Source organism: Podarcis vaucheri, assembly GCF_965113315.1.
Source record: "Podarcis vaucheri genome assembly, chromosome: 2".
NCBI lineage: Eukaryota > Metazoa > Chordata > Lepidosauria > Squamata > Lacertidae > Podarcis > Podarcis vaucheri.
Genome location: NC_138760.1, coordinates 16,172,585 through 16,195,984, shown reverse-complemented (window position 1 = coordinate 16,195,984; position 23,400 = coordinate 16,172,585). Strand labels below are relative to the sequence as shown.

The window sequence follows — 23,400 nt, the reverse complement described above, 5'->3', positions numbered from 1 at the left end:
CTTACTATTTCCCCCCTCTTCTTCCAAACCATCTTATATTTAGAATTTCGAGACTTACTTTCAATGCATACTTAGTTTCAACTGGGGAATCAACACAAGCAAAAGCAATTTTTCCGTGTCTTGACATCTAGCTTCCTATTGGCTCACAACGGGTCAGCTGACTTTGTCATTTTGTCTGTCCTGGAGTGGAGCCGTCCCTATAACAATCTAGTTCAGACTACAAACTGGAGACAGAAATAAATATTAAAGAAATCATACAAGCCAGGTATAGGGGGGAAGATATGAATTCCTATTTCACAAACCCGTCGTTGTCATGCCACCTCACCAGTGGTCAAGAGGTCCTGCCCAACGTGGCGATCAATTCCTCTGCTTATGACCCTGTAAGGCATTTTTCAACTTATGGAGCAGCGGTTGCTCAAAACAGGATCTATTCATCTCCTTTTTATTCACCGCAAGATAATGTTGTGTTTAGCTCCAGTCGGGGACCATATGATTACGGATCTAATGCCTTTTATCAAGAAAAAGACATGCTCTCTAGCTGCAGGCAAAATTCTATGGGACACAATACACAAACTTCCATTGCACAGGATTTTACAAGTGACCAAAACAGGAGCACATCCCAGGAACAGAAAACTAGCATTCAAATATACCCGTGGATGCAGCGCATGAACTCCCACAGTGGTAAGTTTTACAGCTTGCAGAGATAAATTAAATAAACTGAACCATCTTTACGACCGTCTCCCTAGCAGAACAGGCTCAGCTACTTTTTATGGCCCCATAAAAACAATAATATAGCTTCCTCACAGTTGCCGCTACAGGCCTTTTATTTGTTAAGTTGTTGCAAGCGAATATGGCTTGTTATGCTCTTTCTAATTAAAAGACTTCGAGAGTGTAAAATATCTATAATAAAGTGCAATCAGCTCTGATTTTTTTTTCCCTTGGAGGGGGTGGTGGAAATAAGGTGTAGAATAGAAGTGATGTGTTTTGATATATTTTTTTTAAAAAATGTATTTTCCCTGATAGGTGAGATATGGCATTTTTATTAAGGCAAAAAAATTGCAAAGTGTCTTGTCCAATAACAGGTCCAATAACAGCTGGGGGATTTATGAAGTAGCTTGACTTCATAATATATGGAAGGAGTGTCTATTCCTAGTAATTAAAGCAGCATTGGAGTAAAATCTAATTGGATTTTTTTTTCAAGTTTGCAGAAATAATTAAAACAACACATTCTGAATCTTTGCAAATAAGATAGGAACATGCTTTCAATTAGACACCCACCCCCCCAATCCTCCATGTGTGCTGCATGATTTTAATGGGTAGTAAGACTAAGGCACAGAATTAAATTGTGCAGTGGGTTGGGGGGGGGAGTTGGTCGGTGGATGACAATGAAGACTGAGGGTGGAGGGTGGGGTTGGGGAAAGCCTGGCTGACGCGCTTGGTTGTGTGTCTGTTTTCTTTTATTTACGCATTTTATTTTCAAATCTGTTAACTAATCGTTTTTAGTTTGTTTCGTTTCCGAATCCATAGGGGTCGGCTATGGAGCAGATCGGAGGAGGGGGCGTCAGATCTACTCGCGTTACCAGACCCTGGAGCTGGAGAAGGAGTTCCATTTCAATCGCTACTTGACGCGGCGAAGGAGGATTGAGATCGCCAACGCTCTTTGCCTAACTGAACGCCAGATCAAGATCTGGTTTCAAAACAGGAGGATGAAATGGAAAAAAGAGAGCAATTTGAGTTCCACCCTGTCTGGGGGAGGTGGCGCTGGAGCAGCTGCAGATAGCTTGGGCGCAAAGGAGGAGAAAAGGGAAGAAACAGAAGAGGAGAAACCAAAGGATTGAAAACCCTGACGGTGGTGCCAGATCCCTCTCCCTTCCCCAACACACACACACATTCGCACACGGTCCCTCTTCCTCTTCTTTCTCGGTCTCTCGGTCTCTTTCTCTCTCGCCCCCCACTCGCAGTTTCTCCTTTCCATTCTCTATTACCACTGGCACAATCTATACATTTGGTTGTATGAGAGAGAGAGAGAGAGAGAGAGAGAGAGAGAGATGTGGACGTGGGAGACCTCCCCTCCCCCATCTCCTCCATCTCTCCAACAGTGATGCACCCACTTTCATAACTTTCTTCCTAAGGAGCTCATCAAGCCCCCCCCTCCAACCTCACCCCCCCTCCCGCCTTTGCATCCGAGCCCAGCTATCTACCTTTGCATAAAGACTGTATTTAATGCAAACCCCTCCACCACTACCACCCGCCATTCCTTCTCCACTTCCCTAGACAGAATAGTTTTGCTTGCAAAAAGGCAAGTCCCCCTGTAGGGGCTGCTTTGGGTTGCGTTAAGATCAACCATGTCAAAAAGGCACTCTATGCAGTTTCGCTTCCAAAACGATGATAATTATTGTGGTGGTGGCGGTGATGTAAGTGGGGGGAATTGAATTGCCTACCCCTGTGAAAATATTTCCTTCCATGCCCACCTCCTCCCACACCTCCAAGCTATGTCTACCTAAATATAGCATTTTCCAGACTAAACTAATTGTATTTAAACACTACCTGAGGTCATTATGCATTCTACAAACTGTGACAGTTTCTGTGTGAATATTTTTAGCTGTATTTGTGGTCTCTGTATTTATATTTATGTTTAGTACTGTAATGTTCAAGCAGTATAAACGTGAATGGAATTCTATAGCAAGTAGGAGGAAATAAATAAATAAATCTTGTGTTACACTCTCTAACATCATGTATAAAGGTCACGTCCAGAGGACTATGGTTGAGTATTTAATAAAAACTGGATATTATTTTTAAAAGTTACTTGGATGGTTTCTGAAATTCAATTGGGGGGAAGATCTCAGGTGAAAGAGTTTTGCATCAGCCACCACGGGTTCCGTGCGTGAGAATGCTCCATTTTTAGATGCCAGTATTCATGATCGCCTGTCAGCACGACTCTCGGCATATTTAGTCGGAAGTAAACAGGATAGTGGGCGGATATAATTTACTTCCAGTTAGGTATCCTTAAGTATATATATAAATATATATATATATAATGAATATCTATATCCCATCTTGCTGTGTCTCATTTCGCGCTTTCATCCCCTGAAAACTGCATGAAACCCCAACTCTCAGAGTGTTAAAAGCTCAGACAGATTTTATTCCCTAATTCTCCAGGCCAAATAATTGCTTAAAAACAAATGCATTTATTTATTTATTCTTTAAATTAAAGCTACCAATGGAAACTAGACTCCCAGGGTACCCCTCTCTAGATATATTTATTTCGAGGTAACAGAGTAGCGGGCAGAAATATTTTTATGTTTTATTGCAGACGCTTAGAAGGAGCAAAGGCGCGACTGACAATAGCTTAGTTTGCAGTGAGCACATCAACATTACATTGTGGCTTAGGCTCAGGAATTGCCCTCTCCTTTTATGTTTAGCTCAGAGGCATCTTTTCAACCAGGTACAAACGTTCGAGAAAGTAATCCTGTCTTCTGGAGGCATCCACTGCCTTGGGAACCTTTCCTACTCTTTGAACATTTTGCACTAAACTATCAGGTTCCCGTTAAACAAAAGAAAATACCAGGAAACCCCCAACAAGACGATTTCTTACCCCCGGTTGTCCGTAAAATTTGGAAGGCTTTACGAACATCTCTCTTTAGATATGCCACATGTAGTAAGTAGAGAGATCATATAAATTTCAAATGCAAATATATGCAACATAGAGGACGGGAATGCAGGTAGCAATATTTAAGAGATTTGCTCCCGTATTTCCAAATGTCCCTCTGCCATAATTGAGCTAAACATTAAAGTAAGTACCAAACATAAGCGAAGGACTTTTAAAAGGGCCACTGAAATGAAAAGTTTATGTTTCATGTTAAATCTGCCCCCGCCAAAAAGACCACGTAAAACTGAGGTGGTAAAAAGATGAAATAATATATTTATAACTCACACAGGTATTCCAATGTTATTTATTTTATCCTATTCTTTAATAAAGTTTAATAAGTGGGAAGGAAAATCTTCTCTGTTTCCAGCTGTTTCGCTAAACACCCCGGCGGAAGGGAATATATTTCTCATGCGAAACCGGCAGATCCAACCTCATGTTTGCAAGCAGGGATTTGCAGTGAGGAAGGGGAGCCTTGGCACATACCTTCACCTGCCTGATATCCCCTTTTCCAAGCTTTTTAAAGAGGCTTCTCACGTGCCCACAGACATACAGACATACAGACACCAAAAAACAAGGTGAATGTTTATTCATTCGCCCGAGGTACAAAACTGATTTATGGGGAGGCTGAGTTGATTCATAACCTCCAGTGAACACACACACACACACACACACACACACACCAACTCCCAAAGATACTGCACTCCACATATACAGAGAGAGATATACAAAGAACAGAAGATTAACACAACGTAGGTTTCAATCTGCTGCACGCGCCTAGTCATAAAAGCAGTTCCATGCGACCAGTTATACATGCATCCATGTCAACAATACAATGTATGCATGTGGATAAAGCATAAAGCGTACAGAGCACACTGACTTTACTTCCTGCAGCATATCCCGCTTACACCTACATATGTATTCTCTGGTGTACCGAGTAACGCTAACCAAGGGAATTCGAATCCAGGACTTTGTCTCCCTGGTTGCGCTGAGTGCAGACGCAATCTCGATTGCATTAATTGAGAATATGCGCCTGTTTACACTGAATCAAGCGAACAGGCTCATATAAGGCTACTGCGCGGGCGCGCACACACATGTGCATACAACGCGGAATATCCGGCCTACACAGAAGGAAATGTTTTTACACGAGCACGCGTCCCAAGGCCATATTTTACACCACCCCACATCAAGGGCTGAAAATTTCCTATGAATCGCTGTGGACGGGAAATTAGCTCTTGTCTTCCATCCCAACGAAGGCTTAGGGGCTGTTTGTGCGCGTTGTTTCACACCCATAAGCCTCGAGCGTTAGGGAAGGGTAGTATTTTATGAGACGTCATACCCCAGACCCAGCACCAGGTGACGCTATAGTCTCATTGTCTCGGTGTTTTGAGTGTGGGGCCTTTTTTTTTTTTTTTTTTTTTTTGTTTCGTTATGCCAACATATCACATACGTTTCTCGGGCTTCCATCAATAACCTCCTGGGGTCATCAAGCCAAATTTATGACTGGCCAACACCGTCACGTGATTCTATTTAAACATCCCATATTTGGGCAGCGCACATAGAATAAAGAAAAGAAGAATCTCCACCTATAAATTCTGCACTTTAGAGAACAAAAAACCCTGAACTTCAAAAGGGCCACAAATCAAGCCTAATCAAAGGGGTGTGAGAGGGAGAGAGAGAGGGAGAGAGGGAGAGAGAGAGAGTGGGGAGAAAAAAAAAATATAATTCCTGACATGAGTTCCTACGTAGCCAATTCGTTCTATAAGCAAAATCAAAATGTTCCTGCCTATTCCATGCAAAGTTATGGGAATTATGGATCTGTGTCTGAGGTTCAGCCTTCCAGGTATTGCTACAGTGGGCTGGATCTGAGCATTACATTCCCTTCATCTGGGGCTTCCAACTCTCTGAACGGTGTGGACATGTCTTCAACCCCCAGATCTAACCCCGACCGACCTTCCTGTACAGTCATGGGATCCGCAGGGCACACTTTAGGCAGAGACGACCAGACCTCTCTAAACCCAGGAATTTACAGTCAGAAAGCTTGTGGCACCACCACAGCCACCACCAGCAGCAACAACAACAGTACGCCGTTGGAAGATAGATCTAAGAGCAGTGGGGAAATCAAGAGTGAACCGGTGCAAACAGCTCAGCAAAGCGGGCAATCAATGCACCAACAGCAGCACCACCAGCAACAGCAGCAGCAGCAGCAGCCACCACAAATTTATCCGTGGATGACCAAACTACACATGAGCCACGGTAAACTTTCGCTTCTCGATTTTGTTTCACAGGATTTGCCTTGGTTTTATAGGCCATACGGGGCAAATAATAAGGGGGGAAAAACCTGGGGTCGTAAATTTTACGACTAAGGCATCAATTGCTCGTAAAACTGTCCACTAAAAGGCTTAGAGGCGATATACGCCCAAATTTATGACGGCATAATTGGATCATAGAAACAAAACGGGTATAAAGGCAATATTCCATTTTTTTGTTGGGGGGGAAAGAAGGAAAGAATTTTTTTAAGGGGGAGAAATAACTTGGAAAGGCTCGCGTTCTTTAAGAGGACGGAGAGAGGGGCTTAGGAGTTTTTTCAGACCTTACCACATCATTCCATAAAGTCAGACGTTTTGCCTCTTTCCTAACCTAGGGAAATGGGCGACTTGATCTATTTCCCCCCCCCTTCTTATAGATACACTTCTTCGTGGTTTAAAGGGAGAACACTTCATTAGGGACTAACCTTAGCTTGAACCCAAAACTTTAATGAGAAAGTGTTGGAAAATACCCCTCCTCTATTAAATATATTAAAAATGTATTCTGGGTAGAACCAAGAAATCTCTCTCTCTCCCCCCCCCTTTAATATCTTTTGCTTTCCTACTTTTTTCTTCTATTATTATTATTATTATTATTATTATTATTATTATTATTATTATTTTAGCGGGTTTTTTTATCCGATGTCTTTTGTCTTCCAGAAGCAGATGGCAAACGTTCCAGAACCAGCTACACTCGCTACCAAACTCTGGAACTAGAGAAAGAATTTCATTTTAACAGATATCTCACCCGCCGGAGGCGCATAGAGATCGCCAACAACCTATGTTTGAATGAGAGGCAAATCAAAATATGGTTTCAAAACCGGAGGATGAAATGGAAGAAAGATTCCAAATTGAAAAGCAAAGAGTCTCTCTAGGTAGAAATCCGGGCCAGGGGTTGGGCGGGGAGAGTCAGTTCACATTGACAAGAGTTGCTGTTGTTGTTGTAGCCTACCTTGAGAAAAGTTTTCTTTGGGAGGTGGGGAGAGGAAAAGGGCGGGTGGGGGGGGGAAGGGTCGCAGACTGGACTGAACTACATACTCTAACAAATCTATCAGACAAAGGCGCTCTCTTATTAGTATGCAAACAGACCCTTTAGCTTTTCAGCTAGAATTCAGTGTACAGCTCGCTGGAGGGTTGGTGGGTTTTGTTTTGTTTTCCACCACACCACTCTAACCTGTGTCCCCTTAAATTGGGAGGAAATATGTCGGTCAAATGAAAACCAAGCCAATGGGCGACATTTGAGAGGTCCTTTTATCTATAACCTATATCTCTGTTTATAAAAGATTACGCTGAAGATCAGAATAATACGCTTAGGAAACCCAAGTCCAAGTTATGCATAAAAGAGGGGCTCCTCAGGACTTTTGGAAAGTCCCGAGGCCCCGATCCTTAAACGTCAGGCTTGGAAGTAAATCCCGTTGTGAAAGGCGTGGGAGTTTACCTCTGTGTCCAACGCGGTGGACGGGCGACAAACCTGTTGTGAGCACTTATTTCTCAACCAGTCCCACTGAACGTGGGGGGACTTCCTTCCGAGTAAACGTGCATAGGATCGAGATGCACGATCTAGGTGTGTGAGAATGTTTACTTCTGGTGTGGATGGTGAGTTTCCACACAATGTAGTTCCCTAGATGCACTTAACCTGAAACGTGGGGGGTGGTGGGGTGGGGGGTGATTTGTTATTGTGTTTTGTTTTGGGTTTTTTTAAAGAAAATATGCTCGCTGTGAGGTGTGACCTTCTGGGGTGGGGTTGTTTCATTTTATTATTCAACCCCCCTCCTCTCCGTTGACTTATTTTTGTATTATTTGCATATGAATGAAAAGTGAATGGACTATGAACGAATCTGCTTGACCATCTCTCCTTGGAGATATTTGTGCAAAAACATTAAAGCACTCTTGGGGTGGGGGCTGGTAAGTGTGTGTGTGTGAATTCTCCCGACTTAAATATTCCTGTGTATTTATTGGTTGCGTAATTAATGTAGCTTTGCAAAATAATAATAACGATAAGAACAACGCTGAACTCTTATACAAATGTATACTTTTTGTTTACATGTAGCCCTTTTTATTCACCTCCCCCTTCCTTCTCCCCGATGTTGTATTCCATATATTTATTGGTTGTAATATCATATGTGAAAGGCCATGGAACATATACAGTATATTTTGTCATATTGAATAAATGCTAAAATAATAAATAAATCAACACCTAAGGCCAATTTTGGAGTGCGGGAGAAAAACGTATATGAGGTGCCTTTGCTTGAGCGCTGTCTCCAAACCCGCACTTCCACTGTTATTTTGCTGTCAATTGTTTTCAAATATATAAATATGTAAAACGAGAACAAATCGCCGTCAGTCTGAGGCACGAGCCATCCAAAGTTCAGCACTTGTGAAGTCATATTGATTTCAGTGGGAGAGTTTAGCACAAACCTCTTGCAATTAATCGATGGGACTTTCCAAGCGCTAAACTTTGGATGGAACAAGCCTCTGGACTGAAGCTCAGAATCCCATTCAACGCAATGAATTTACTTCAAACGCAAGTTGGAAGTAAGCCCCATTGAGGAGGGGGAACAATTTCAAGCAAGGGTTGCAGTGGAAATCGGTCAAACCCTAGTGTTTAACTTCGGATGGGCTATGGGTTGGGCTTTTATGTATCTTATGTCGCCCCTGCTGCGTCCCCAATAAAAGAACTTTGGGTGATGTGTACTCAGTTGCAGGTCTCGTCACAAGCTTTCTGGAGTGAATGCCTCTTTTTTGAACTGTTGAACAACCCTTGACCTGTCCTAGTGTTTGAACAACATAGTTCTGGGTTCTTCAAAGTCCTCCAAAGGTCTTCGTGCGATCGCTTTGCTTCTTTCCCTGATAATTCCTTCCTTCAGTTTACAATAATCTAAAAGTCCAGATGCAGGCAAGACTACCTTTCTAAATAAGATTGCCTTTTTAACCCTGTAGAACAGAATAACTGGGCTAGGCTCTCGGCCCCTCCCTTCAGACAACTTTCCATCGACAGTAAGTGAAAGTTGTGCAAGAACTGGGCGATTTGTGAAGGCAGTAGGTCTTTATGAGACGCTGTGTGTATGTGTGATCACTAGAACAAGTACGATTGAGTTGGGCAGAGAATGGTAGGATTTAACCCTGGGCTGCGCAAAACTTCAACGTGTGGTTTATAAAGCACGATATTTGCGAAAGTTTCTCTGGTTTAGGTGCAATATAAGAAAGCTAATAGTCCTCTACTCCTTTTGAAACCTGCAATCTCTTTCTATGCGTTTAAAGATGACTTCTATGCTTATCTATGACGTCTTCTTCTTCGTCCTCTTCTTCATATAGTTGTGTTATTGGATTCAGTAATGTAGGAGTTTGGGGCTATGCATGCACAGGCCTGTGGAAATTTGGGAGGGATAAAACTGTGCATGTATATTTCACGTATGTGTGTGTTTCACCAGACACACACCAACTATCTCTCACACAGTCACACACACCGGAGGTCATGCCTGAGGTGTTTTCGGAGCTATTTACAGTACAAACGCTTGGGAGAGACCCTCAATGGCTCAATAAACCTTTATAGTATTTCCTTTACACATTTCAAACAATGGAGCCATTTCCTGAACCTGAAAACAAAAGTTTATTTTAATGACAGTGGAAGCTCTTAAGGATAAAACTGGCTTTACCTCCTAAGATTCCCAGCTTTTCATGGAGTCCCTCTGACTTAAATAGCGCTCTATTTCTGAAGTTTATTGATATTTTATTATTGTAGTTATTATTTAGTGTCCTCTTTGAGAAGATCAAATAATACTGTCACGAAGGCGATGACAATTTATGTTATGGCAATTTTACAGTCCACTTGAAAGTTTCCTTTCCCTCCCCTTTCCAGGCTTAACTTGTCATATGATTTGATTTTACGCAAATATCAGTCAAATCATGTAACGGAGATCAAAGCACTGGGGTTTACTCTATTCTATTTGTGTTTGATCCAAGAGGAGCCTTCCTTATTGTCTTGTGTTTGCAAATAATGTGTGCCTTCCCAGGAGTATCAGCAGCAGCAAAAACAACAACAACAAATATTGGAACATTCTCTGAGCATTTAAATGTATATATGTCATCTTGATGTTTGAAAATAATAAGCTACCCTGTGTAAATCTATGGAGTGTTTATTGAGGCACCGAAACAGACTTGGCAGATCTTGATAGCTGTGCACTGAAACCAAAGGTGGTTGTTTTTACATCTGTTTCGTTCTATTTGGTCTTCTCTGCTCACCCTACTCCTAAACCGTGGTGTTTCCTTTCCCTTTAATCGGAAGTCTGCCAGGGAATAATTGGGTTTGACAGGTTAGAATTAACAAAATCAGATGTTCTGTTGTTTTATCTTAAGGCGGGGGGAGAGAAGCCTTTACGCACATAGCCGTCCAAAACTTTTCCATTATCATAACGCAAGCCAGTCGGTTATATATACAGCCATATAGATATACAGCCTTGTGAATAATTGTGCGTTTATCCAGCGAACAACGTGGGTCTATTTGGGCCTCTTCCCTGTCTTTTTAAAAAGTAATTTTTCAGGACTGATTAATATTTGGTTGTTGGGCTTGTCATTGACTTTTGCTATTCAATATCTAACAGCCCCCCTCCTTTTCCTCTTTCTCCTGCTTTTCAGTCCGTTCCTAAAGAAGTCTTGCAAAGCTAAGAAGGAAATGAAACATCGCTTACCTTTCACTGTCATCCGTGTCAACACAGTGGGGACTTTTAAAAGGCCTCCAAACAAGAAAGGGAGGGCGAGGGAAGGGGAAAAAAATGACAGACCCAAAGTTCCAGTGCGTGTGTGCGTGTGTGTGCTTTAAAAGAGAGGATGAAAAATAATAACAATAGTAATAATAATCCAGGACTTTTTGGGCCAAGACTTTGACTATCCCTGAGAACATTAGCAGAAATACCCATGGCTTCTAAGTGAATTTAGTAGTTTAAAACTTTTGAAGGTTATTTATGTGGATAGCCCAAAGCAAAAGCCCTGAATGGCTCTCGGTGAGCACGTGATGTCATTAAACTAAGTTTTATGGTTTGGGGGAGCTGACATACCCACAATATATTTACATCATATATAATCTTAACTGTCCACCATCGCAGCTGCTGGAGCTGTTTAATGCTGGGACAGTGGGACAAGGCAGTTAGTGCGGATTACGACGTCTTGGGCTGCTGTTAGGGAAGGCACATCTTCCCAAATGGATCCCTGGCGAGATCAGTAAGTTAATTTCTTTGCCCCGCTTTTTTTTTTTTTGCGCGCTCCTCTCCCCACGCCATCCCCTCCCAGCTTCTAACATGGTATCCAGCTTTCTTGTGGAGGTGCGGGGTGGGGGCTGGGGGGAGAGGAATTCAGTTGCACCTTGGCTACGAAGTTGGGGGAGGGGTGAAAGTGTGGAGCGTAAGGCTTTTTCCTCCAGGGTGATGGAGGTGGTGGTGTGGGGAAGCTTTCTGGAGTGCACGTCGAGAGTGGCGGTTATCAAGAAGCAAGATCAGACCTTTGTTCCCCTTCCTGACTTCCTCGGGGCTTGTGGAAAATGAGATAAGGACCCAAACCTTTTTCTACTTAGTTAGGCAGAGGTTGATTCATTCCCTTCTTCTCACACCCGCTTTCTACACCTCTCTGAAGACGCTTGAGATCTGATGGGGTGGTGGGAGTTCCCCCCTCTGAACAGAAACTTTCGGTCAAAATGTTTGGACTGCTTCTTGCAGCTGGGTTGAGAGATACACTTAAATGTCCCCGGGTGCAATACTTGCTTAATGGGTAGAAGAAAAAAGAAGTTTGTGTGGTGGCGGCGGCGGGGTAAAGTGCATGCGCGCTGGAGTTGGGCTGAGACGTTGGCTGCTCTGTACGCATCGCGGGTGTTGGCAGGTGGAGTGGAAGAAGGTGGAAGCTAGGCCGGAAAGTCTGGCCAGATCTTTGTCCTAGGGAGAAATGAAGGGAGGGGAAGGAAGAGAACGCTGGAGTAGACCGTGAGAGGAGTGTGTATACGGGTATGTGAGAAATATATGTCCCATCAGCGTTGCATAAGTCCGTGTATACATTATTTGTACGTGTGTGCGTGTGAGTCTCATTAACGTAACTGCCACTACGATTCAAGGGACAGCTTTTTCTATCCAGTGAATCCTTTTTTCCCTGGTGGTGAACTGGATGATCCGGTTGAAATTTGGCCTCAGTGGCCTTAGGCAAGGCACTAGATCTACCAGTCCACCTGCAGTCTGGGGATAAGAGCAGCGATGTTGGAATAGCAGTGACGTGGAGCTCCTTGCAAGCTCAAAAAGCGCTGTGCAAATGCTGTTATAATCATTCGATATATCCTTGCACTGTCCCCAGTTTAACCCCGAAGATGTTCTTTCACAGTTCCGTTGTTGCATTGATGGAATTCACTTATAATGGCAGGCTGGTGCCTAGGAAAGATTATCAGTTAAGTTTCCTCGGAGTGCCACATAGCTTTGGGAGCTTCTCCATAATTCCATACTGATAGGCCATCTTGCTCGGATGGTGTCTTCCTGCATGGACTTTCTGGGAAGTTTCTGGTTTATTTTGATAGCTACTGGTCTGGCAATCAGTCGCAATTTACCTAGGCCAGAGAGAGAGACAGGGAACGCAAATATACTGCTCCTGTCTTACCCTTACCAATTTGGCGATGTAGGTCTGGAGCAGATCTTTGTGATCTGCTTCCAAACTGTGTTTAAACTCAGGTGCAACTGACACATTGCTGTCATGCCCAATGAGCAGATAAACTATCGTTGGGATATCATCCAACCCATCCTTAACACAGTTCCCGATCCTCAGCCCCAACTAACAACAGCACTGAAGTTAACGGCAAAAAGGAGTTACATTGTGGCTTTTAAAAAGTTTCTTTGGCTGGTTGGTTCGTGACATTGTGGCCCAGTTATCCAAGCAACTCCACACCAGACAGAAAGCATCCTGTATTTTGGGCCAGTGGCCTCGCTTGGTTTCCTAAGGGTTGGTGCTGGTGACAGTCATCAGCAAAAGTTGAACTGGGAAGCTGACTAGGGTGTTCAATGGGATGATAGGAAGGTCACAGAGGGGAGAGGAAAGCAGAATTTTGTAAGCCTCAGAGAAAGCTTGAACACAAGCTACCCAAAAGGACGTCGGCACAATCCACTTAGGCAGTGTAGCGGATAGACAGACCTTCATAAATCGGATAGACAGACCTTCATAAATGTCAACCACTCCGAGGTTCTCAGTAGAACTATTGAAGGACATTCTTCGCCTTCCAACAACATCTTCAGGACAATGAAGAAAGTCTCTTCTGAACACATGGGAATGAAAAAAGAAAGCACACCCTTTTCTTCATTTCCCTGTACAAACAACGGAACGATGTCCCCTTTTCCCCATTTAGAAAAAAAATGCCATTTCTGGAATATCTCCCTCTCCTCCCCTTTCTATCTTCCATCTTTCTCTAGGAAAGTGGGAAAATCAAATTTCACTCAGGAAGGTCCCCAATAGGATGTTGCTGAAGCTCCTCCCGAAAAGAGAACAGCTGTCCTTTGTATAGTCTTACACATCCCTCAATAAAGTCTGGGCGGCGTGAAGGGGTATGATCTGAGGGAGAAGATTCTGCTTTCCAAAAGTATGATTGACAGTCCTGTTCTGACGCTGGCTTTCTGGCGACACTTTTCATAGATGAAAACGTTCTATGGTGGCTGCGTTTCCTTTCTTCATGGTTCTTCTAACCGAGAGGAGAGCATACTTCAGGTTGGACGGATCTACTTTGTTTTTTTACTAGAACATCGAGATCCACAAAATGCAAAATGTTGGCATGCGGGCGAGGGGTGCTACTGTGCCTTTGAGCACACACTCAATCTAAGATATAGCATTCAGAAGGTCCTTAACTGATCTTACAGTCCTTTCGCAGACGACTTAATTCCTGGTTCCTCCCTCCCAAGCCTTCCGTTTCAGACACCTAATTTAAGGGAGGGGGAGCCTTTTTAACAAAATTGTTGCTATTGTTAAACCATTTGAAGTAAAAAAAAAACAGAAAACAAAACCTTGCCGGTCTACTGCAAACCATCCCGAGAGAGATCCATTCGTAGATCCTGATTTACCATCTGTCCAGTTCTGTTCTAACCAATAGATCTTCATCACGAAACATGGAAGATCCTCCCCTTTCCTCAGAGCTGAGTATGTCCTTACAGTCTGGATAGGCTGACTGAGAGAAATCAGAAAAGAGGAAGTTAGCAGCAGTGCACACACACTCACAAACACGCAGGCACACACACACACACACACACTTCATTGAGTTCCCAAAGCCTTCATATTCTTCCACAGCAGTCTTAAACACTTCTTCAGTCTTCAAAGGTTTTCAATATTCTGCTCCCCTCAAATATCCTGATTCTTATTGGGCCATCCGAAAAAAACAAGGAGGGCAATCAATATTTCAGAAGTTTCTCTCACTCAGTTTAACGGGGCGTGGAAATTTGCGAGCTCTAGGATATGTATTTGAAAGTGAGACCAGTTGAAATAAAGGAGACGGACCTCTGAGTAAACATGTTTATTGGGATGTAAAGATGTGTAAAACCAGTCATTTAAATTATAAAGCGTTGTGGCCTAAACCGGTAGTAAACTGACAACAATGTTTGATGACAGAATCTTCAAACATGGGCCAGACACAAATTCTTTCTCTGTTCCTCCCCTCCCCCTCCCCTTTCTCTCTCTCTCTCTCTTACACACACACCCACCCACCCACCCACACACCCACCCACACACCCCTACCTATTTCCCCGGGGCTAAATTATAGTCTTGGTTCCATTGGATTTGATTTACATTCATTAGAGCAGGAATGGAAAAACCACACGTGGGTTTTCAGCATTATGCAACTCTGCTTTCATAGCAACACTGAATTTGGAACCCCGTTTATTGGGACTATGTTTACAGTACTGGTAACATAGGGTCAAAGGATGGAATCCAGCCAGCCAGACACTCCAAGTCCTCAAGGTGCCAGAATACTCTTTCTTGTTGGAAGATGCTTCCATAAGGTTATCGTTTATGGGTGTTCAGCACATTTCTCTTTGTGTCCGTACCTTCCACTATACAGGTCTGAAGTTTCTTGTATTTTAATGCGGCTGTTCTGTGATCTTGTGTTAGCGCAAGGCAGGTCTGAACATTGAAGCTGCCTTATACCAGGTCAAATTATTGGTCCATCTAATCCAGCCAGCAGCAGTCTTCCACCAGAGGTCTTATCCATGAGCTGATACCAAGTTTTTAAACTGATATAACCAGCAACTTAAGCTGGGCTATTCTGTGTGCAGAAAAATGCCCTACCATTGAACTACTGTCCCATACACTGAAAATGACATTAAAATCCAGGCAGGAGCTTCTAGATGGGAGGACACTTGGGCTCAATTTTTCTTGCATACTGTTTCTTGGATATTGTGCAATCATATAATTTACTTAGACTACATGCTAGAACTTTGCCAATACGTCTGTGGGAGGATGCACACAGGCCTAAAGTAAACACACACTCTGCTCCTACTCAGTATTTAGCTAGTGGAACCAAGACCATCCCTATTGCCTACAGCCAAGCCAAATGTTCTGGAAGGCCCATTATAACAGCAGTGACTCCTTCTTGTGAAAGAAAAACAGGTTGTTCCTCTTTGTAGAAAGCTACAAAACTCCTCTGGCCCTTTCCAGTTTGGACCACATTAACCACAGGGGGCACACTCAACATCCTGATCACCCAGCTCTTTTTTTGAAGGGAGAGTGGGGTGATTGACAGAGGTTGCTTTACCTTTCCTTCACCTGAGTGCAATACTGCATCTTATTTGGCCGCAGCAAACTGAGGTTGCTAGCCTCTTAGGACAAAGTCCACTCCAGAAGCAGCTTCCTTGAGAAAGACCACACACATCTTTAATGAGCCAATGGAACGAGCCTTAAATAAAACAAATAAAAACAAAAAGAAGCAAGCAATGAAGGAATTTGCATGGAGCAGTAGAATGCTACGGTATATTCCAACTATAATTCCTTTGGAAGGAGTCCATTGGGTGTTGGTCTTCTGTGTCATGAACCTACGCAGGGAAATGCTGCCTGACGGTGTTGGGGTGGGGGCGGGGAGGTTGTAAGACAAAGAGAAGGGGAGAGAGGGAGGAGGAGGAGGCACACTACTACTATTAGTAGTAGTAGTAGTTCGGTACCTTTGCACTCTTTAACACAGTAATATGGAGCATAAGATGGGAGTTCACTGTATAATTAAACGGTTCCCATCTGAGGTGAGCCCAATAAAAACAAAATAAAAGCACTTGGCATTCCCTCTAACCATGCACAGCTGAAGCGTTGGAAATCTGACTCAGGTCATAGTGCCTTTGCGCAAAGGAGATCCAGCCTTGCCCCAGGGCGCTTACGTAGGTGACAGATGAGCTCCTTTAACGTTTGTTGAACTGGGCAATTCAGCTATTCGGTATGGTTCTGCTGGGAGTATTGCAAATCCCCCCTTTATAGCTAGATGGAAAAAAGATGGTGGCTGGTGTCCTGCTGACTCGTGTCCAGCTTTATCGGGGGGGGGGGAGATGCTGTTTTGTGGCATCCCACACTTGGACCTGAAACAGGTTTTCCCCATACGTTGTAGTTAAGGATTATATGGAAAGCATGGATGGGGAAGATATTTGCTTTTGCTAATTGATAGGAAGCTTGTGCTGCAAAGCGAGTTTCTTACTTAGATGGGCAGGAGGAGGAGGAGGAGGAGGAGGAGGAGGAATCAAAAGTTAGGAGAGGCCAGCCTAAGGTTTAGGTTGGAATCAGTGGCTTTATCACAGTTTACTTTCCCACGGCTTTGAAACGTGCCTTCATTTGCCAAACCCACGAAGAGAAATGCTGGTCCCACTAAGTAAACAGATACCATCAGCTTGGATTCTAATTCGTGCTCATAGGTCTTCACACAGGGCGTTTGGCATTCGCTACTGCCAGAAGAAGTAGTGGTGGCTTCTCTCTTCGACAGCTCCGTATAAGAATTCAGTTCACGCTGGAAAGAACTCTGTGGATTGCACTTAGCCACGATGCCTAAATGGATCCTCCACAGAGGCTTATAAGGGTACCTCCCTCGATACCAGGTACTGGAGGACAAACTTTAGGAGACCATCATAGCGCCTCATTTGATGCTTGTGCTGCCTAAATTGTTCGGAAAAGGGTATAGTGGGCTTGATGAGCATTGGTCTGATCCATTAAGAAACGGGTGGAGAACCTGTGGCTTTCCATGTGTTACTATACTACAACTCCCATCATCCTCGGTCAGCATAGTGCATGGTTGGCAATGATGGGAGTTGTAGTCTTACAATGTCCGGAGCCCCACAGGCTCCGTATCTTTGGATATTGTAGAAACCTATTATACAGGGTGAGTCCTTTAAAAGAGGCCCCGTGGAACATGTGTACCCACAGGGCCTCTTTTAAAGGACTCGCCCTGTACATTATTGATTTCAGACAGATAGATAGAGATCCACCAACCCACCCACCTGCCTATTGGATTTATCTATCATATTTATACCCTGTTTTTCCTCCAGGAAGCTCAAGGGGGCGTAGATGTTCCTCCCCTACACTTTTACCCTCACAACATCCCTGTGAGGAAGGTTAGGCTGAGAGTTGGTGACCTTCTTTCTTGGCCCTGTGGGAATTAGGGCATTGCCACTAAACAGATCTATATCTATATATTTACTTATAACCACAGACGTTCTGTCCATTCATATACAGTATATATACAGTATTTAAATTATTGATCTCTGATGCAATACACATGGATCTTCATGGGTCTGCCCCCACCAGGAGGTGGAAGGGAGAGAGGAGTTCAGCACCCCATCTCAGAGAAGCGTTCACAAAGCAGTCTTTCATCTGCAGAATGGGAAATTACTCTGAGGAGTTATGATTACAGGAAGCTTTGAGTCCCCCACCCCCATCAATTCTCTCGACTATTTCTTGGTTTTTGTTTTCTTTCCCCATAATGGATATTTGGGGGTGGCTGATACTTTCAAATTGACCTTTCTACTACCGAAAGATAGAAAGGTACCTGCAAGATTTGTGTCCTCCTGTGAAATCAAAACTATTTCCAGAATGACAAGGAGCATGCCCGGAATGGGGTCACGTGGTCCTTGTCCTCCACTCAACAAGAGGAAATAACATATAGGCGATGATATATATGTGTGAAAGCCAAACAGAAGAAAACATGTTGTGACTGACAGAGGCGATGTGACATTCACACGTCTGCCACATTCCCATTCTTCCCCACCCCCACCCGCCTTCCCTGACACCATCACCTCGAGTAATTTTGTCAAACTTCATTAGTCGGAGCTTGATATTTTATTTTATTTTACTTAGAAATTGTGTACCCATGTGGATTTTTTTAATAGAATAGAAATATGACGATAGACCATGTTCTGCCACAGGTAGAGAGGATAGATCACACATTTTTATGAATCACACTTTTTATTAATTAATATTATTTAATTAAGATTATTATTCATCTTGGGAGCTCTCGCTTGGAAATCTTTGTAACTCATGGGTACTTTCTTTAAAATTATTTCCGAATAACTGGGAATAAAAATTGAACGCCATAGTAAACGAGCTCAGTTTTTAAAAAAAATCGCATGAGTTTGTGTTGTAAATAAAAAAATAAAATTAGAGTTGGAATGTTCTGGAAGGAGGCAGGTGCTATTGTTGAAACAACAGCAGTTTCCTACATTGTAATGCTGCTTTTTAATGGGAAGAGGAACGATTTCTCTACCTATCTGCTATGAGTCTCAACCAGGACTTCTTCTTATTTGATAAAAAGAAAAAAGAAAGGTGACGGAATGGAAGAGTGCTGTTTATTTGTTTAGATACCTATCCCTCCCTATCTCACTGCCTCAAGCCGACTAACAGTCGGTCACAGAGCAGACGGCAAGCAGAGGGCTGGCGTTCCCTTGCAAGTTGAATTGCAAAAGATTTTTTAAAAACCAAAAGCCATCAATGTTTGAATAGCTGAGCAGAGCTGACTGGCGAGGGATCATCGGACTGTGTCCACTTTGTAAGACCCGAGAGTTCTTGCTAGATGTGTATCCTTGAGGGTTCCAATAAGGAAGTGGCTCAGCGCTTGGCCAAAAGCATCAGAAAGTCCTTTCAGAGCCCTTTGGGGTGGGTGGATGGACGGGAAGAGTAAGAAGATAAAAAAAATTGACCAGGTGCAGGGTTTATTTGGTGAGGTTTTGGAGAGGAGGATCCTAGGGGGTTGAAACCTCATGTTTTAGCATTTGGGACAGCCTTCTTCCATACCCTTGACCATACATGCGTTCAAGTTTGTAAACATGGGGATAATAACAATTCTCGAGGTTGAGAGGGTAGGGAATGTCCAACACATACCAATAGCACCCACCTTTACTGTATATGAACACATCCAGCAGCTGGCTGTCAGACAATGCCATCCAATGCGTGTCTTCTCAAAAAGTCAACCCCGTTGAGTTCAGTGGGTCTTACTCCTAGGTCAGTGTGTGCCTAGGACTCCAACCCAAAGTATATTTGCTTTTAAGGCGCTGCAAACACACCGACGGCACATCCCGTGCAAATATTTGCTGGGAGCAAAGTTTTAGATCATTCGCGATTGCCTAAAAGACCCCTAAAGGTTCTCCCCACACACACCTCGTGAAAGAAGTACGTACCTAGATGAATTTTATTGCCTTCATATCCTTATCAAGAAAGGGAACTTTCATGTAGTTCTTTCGTTTGGACCATTCTGTACAACACACAAACACACCGTTTATTTCCATTTCCTCTTCTCTCCCGTCAAGTCTTTGGTTTCCATTTGAGGGTATTGTGAATGGAGTTCTATTTGTATATCTCCCGTGGGAGCCTTATAAATTAGAACACTTTAAAACGGCTAACAGTAAAGAACAAGAAACCCATTGAGGATATTAATTAATTTGTAGGAGAGTGTTTAGGAAAATATATATATTCTCCTTGAGAATAGTGTGATATGTTTAGCAATTCAGCAGAGACGTGGGGGATGGGGCATTTTCGTCTTTGGGAAAGTATTCTTGATACCAGGCTTCTGCTGGTATTCACTCGTTTCGCTCAGTACAGCTCTTTAATGTGATGTGTGTGTGCTTGCTGCGTGCGGTGTGGGGGCTGTTGAATATATTATTTGTTGTTTGTCACTCTCATATATGTGTGTATTTGTGTGTGTGTGTACACACACACACACACACACACATACACACACACACATATATATAGGAAAGTGAGAAAGCGTCTATCTTGCGTCTATGCAAATTGCATTGATTGACTGATTTGTTGCTTGTATTGATTTATGATCTGGTTCTGAAAGAGCTTCTCTATCAAATGGCGTTTCCATTCGGTCAAGAGTTGAAATCCCAGTTATCGATTTTGTGTGCGATTGTGGTTTGCTTGACTTGCAATTTCTGTCTTTCCTGCCAGTTACCCATATTAGCCCTGCACCATATAACACCCCCCCAATGGTGGTAAATGCCCTTTTGTCGCTGTCTCTGCTGTCGCTGGTGGTGTTGTGTGGGTGGGTTTATTCTAGTTTTAGAGTGGGATAACCTTTCGAGGGAAAAGGAAACGAACAACCTAATGCTTAAGGAAAACTCAATAGCACAAACAAAAGACGAGAAATTTGTGTACGGTTGATTAGGATAGTTAATAAGCTATTTGTCCATCCATCCATATTGCTATCTAAAATGCCTGCTTCAGGTTTTTTATTTTATTTTTTGGAGTCTAGAAAATGGGAAACAGTAATTTGCAGTAGCCAAACTTCCGATATCCAGTTCATTACATCTTCTGCAATGTCTGTCTACATTTAGCCATCTAATACCATTAATATTAATATTATATTAATATTGTATAATGTAATACGCAAATAGTGGAGAGGGAGAGAGAGATGTGTGGATAACACCTAGACCTTACACACACACGTATACAGAAATAGATTCATACAACTACCAATAGGCTCTACGTGATATTTCCTGAGAAGTACAGATTTTTCCCTATTCATGATTCAAAGATGCAAGTATAACATGGAGGAAGGGGGGGGGGAGGGGAAGCGAATCACTACTGTTGACCTTCCTATTTATTTTCTGAACAAGGCAGGATTAGAGTTTGCTTGAGTCTGGAACATAAACAGTTGCAGTAACATGAACTGTAATGTAATCTATAAGCATTTGCAGGAGATTTGCGAAGCCTCTCCAGCTGCATGCCTGTGGTAAAAGCACTCCTCTTGCTGTCTCCGTCTTTTCAAGGCAGGAAACTTTCTCCCCCCACTTTCTCTGTAGTCTTCTTCATTGCAAGAGGCAGGGTTCAAAAGGGGGCGGGGCGGGGGGAGAAAGATCAAGTAGAAGACCCCTTATTTCGAAAGCTATGCCCCCCTCCCTTAAACCCATGCAATTGTAGTGGTCTCTCTTCTACCCCATTGCCTCACCAGGTGGCCTATAATAATATATATACAGCCCCCACCCACCTCCTCAAATAAAAGCAATGGGTAAGCTAGACTTTTATTGCAGGACCCTTTTCCACTCAGGAAAGGGAGTGGGTCATAAACGCAGGTAGGTGTCCGGTTTGATCTGTCTAATCGCAGGAAGCGGGGGCTGGAGAGATGGGTGACTTCGAGGTTGTAAATCCCACCAATCTGCCAGCTCCCTTTGCTTTCCCTTCCTTTCTCAGAGGTGCTTGTGAAAAGATGAAACAAGCAACCAGGAAGGGGGTGGGGGACGGCGGCAAAGGGGTGGGTGGGGTGCAATAAACCCCCTCTTAAGCTCTGGTGCAGAACGGGAACGGAACACCATCTTCCTCTTTACAGCCGCGCTTTAAACAAACACTTGTGTCTCCTGCCTGGGATCTCAAGACAAGTTATTTGTAGTTTTGACTTCTCTTAAGGCGATGCATAATAAGGTTTAAGACCCTCGGTAGTTAAGATGGATGCGCTAAGGAGCTCTGCAGGCATTCCGGCTCTCCCTTGGATGGGAACTTTATTTGCACTAAATACGGCACATAAAGCGGAGAGACAGTGAGCAGAGCCTTTAAAACAAGTGGTCAGGCTAATACCTCCTGCGGGAGAGAGAGAACGAGAGAGAGAGAGAGAGAGAGAGAGAGAGAGAGAGAGAGAGAGAGAGAGAGAATGAGAGAGGAAGGGAGGGAGGGAGGGAGAGATCTAACCACAAGGCATCGCTTGAAAATGTCCCTTTCCCTGGACTGAGATGGAAGATATAACCTATTGCGATTATTCACAACAAGGAAAGGCTTCCCCCCTCCCCTTTCCCCTTCTCAGTGGGAGCGAAGATGTTCCCAACCCTGGAGGGGAAGAGAGCCGGTGCGGGGGGTGAGATCAGGCAAATAGAAAAACGGCATTAGAGTTGAGACCTCACGAGGTTCACTGCCATCAAAACCTCTCTCTCTCTCTCTCTCTCTCTCTCTCTCTCTCTCTCTCTCTCACACACACACACACACACACACACACACACACGGGGGGGGGGGCTTCGTGTGTAACATCAACTACCCGCCTCGCGATGCTGAGAGCCAAACCTCCATGGACTTAGGCTCAGAGAAAGAGCGTAGGCTGTTGATGAGGGTATATTAGCTCACCTGATTAGAACGCTGTAAATGAAGAAAACAAAGAGATGAAAGGAATCCCCTTTACTCAGGACTACTGATTTATGGGAGTGGGTGGGTGGACTGCTGTGTGCGCAAGGAATCACTCCCTTTCTATGAACGTTCACTACTTTCTAATTAGTCTATCTATCTATCTATCTATCTATCTATCTATCTATCTATCTATCTATCTAACAAGCTAAGTGACCCGAAAACAGCAAAATTACTTTTTCTTTTTTCTTTTCTTTTTTTTACGGAAAAATACAATTTCCATATGCTTTGAGGAGTGCTACTCTTAACAGCTTTTGAACAAAAGGCACTTCTTTCCTTCCTTAAAATGCCATCGCCTCAGTAACAGAAGGGTATGATTTGAGCTCCAACAGGTATTTTTACACTCTCGATTACAGGAAATAAAAACAGTCCTGTTTCCTGTTGCTACTGCTGCTGCTGTTATTCACACTTAAAAGACCATCGCTGGTAAATACATGGAACACTCGGAAACTTGACATCTGGGTTCGTCAGTTTCGTAGGTCGACGGTCTGTCGAAACGAATTCCTCCCAAGGATGCTAATAGGAAAGGGTGGAGGATCCTAGGCCTTCTATAGGGGTCATCTATAGGCGGAGAAGCCATGTGTGAACAATGCTCTATCAGATCCCCCTGACATACTGCAGAGAACGCATATATGTATTCTGTTTTTTTAAATCGGGGAGACGGACTAAAGTGGACTGTTATAAGGAGTAGCAGCTGCCATTGTGTTCTGTTATCCTTCCACGCAACTTACTATTATTATTATTGTTTTCTCACCCATCGTTGTGGCATCTAGGTATTCTGCATCCCAGGGTTTTGGATTCCCACTAAAGTTGGGG

At 43.4% G+C, this 23,400-nt stretch overlaps 3 protein-coding genes across 6 annotated transcripts in view; all 3 read left to right on the top strand.

Annotated features, from left to right (window-relative positions):
* The window catches only part of HOXC4 (homeobox C4), a 48,613-nt gene that overhangs the window by 12,771 nt on the left and 12,442 nt on the right, over positions 1-23,400 (top strand). The gene's annotated exons all lie outside the window — the stretch shown is intronic.
* HOXC6 (homeobox C6) lies at positions 9-22,058 on the top strand. Of its 4 annotated transcripts, none has more exons than XR_014216761.1 (3): positions 9-681; positions 1,504-2,050; positions 22,045-22,058. XR_014216761.1 is itself a non-coding variant. In XM_082212882.1 (2 exons), exons 1-2 carry the CDS (start codon positions 282-284, stop codon positions 1,836-1,838), a joined length of 711 nt encoding a protein of 236 aa, XP_082069008.1. In that variant the 5' UTR covers positions 9-281; the 3' UTR covers positions 1,839-2,805. The 4 variants fall into 4 exon arrangements, 2 of the variants coding, with proteins under 2 accessions (XP_082069008.1, XP_082069007.1); XR_014216762.1 differs by lacking the exon at positions 22,045-22,058 and adding an exon at positions 22,009-22,021; XM_082212882.1 differs by lacking the exon at positions 22,045-22,058 and having other exon boundaries at positions 1,528-2,805.
* Positions 5,193-23,400, top strand: part of HOXC5 (homeobox C5) — a 66,298-nt gene continuing 48,090 nt past the window's right edge. Inside the window, exons 1-2 of the mRNA XM_082212879.1 lie at positions 5,193-5,902; positions 6,613-6,827. Of these exons, the coding sequence (XP_082069005.1) occupies positions 5,380-5,902; positions 6,613-6,827 (738 nt within the window). The 5' untranslated portion in view covers positions 5,193-5,379. The remainder of the gene's footprint in view (positions 5,903-6,612; positions 6,828-23,400) is intronic.

What these genes read in the sequence shown, in the direction of transcription:
- HOXC6 (XM_082212881.1), top strand. Translation starts at nt 282, where the DNA reads ATGAATTCCTATTTCACAAACCCGTCGTTGTCATGCCACCTCACCAGT. An exon ending in GCGCATGAACTCCCACAGTG is followed by an intron (nt 682 to 1,503) that starts GTAAGTTTTACA and finishes AATCGTTTTTAG; the next exon opens with TTTGTTTCGTTTCCGAATCC.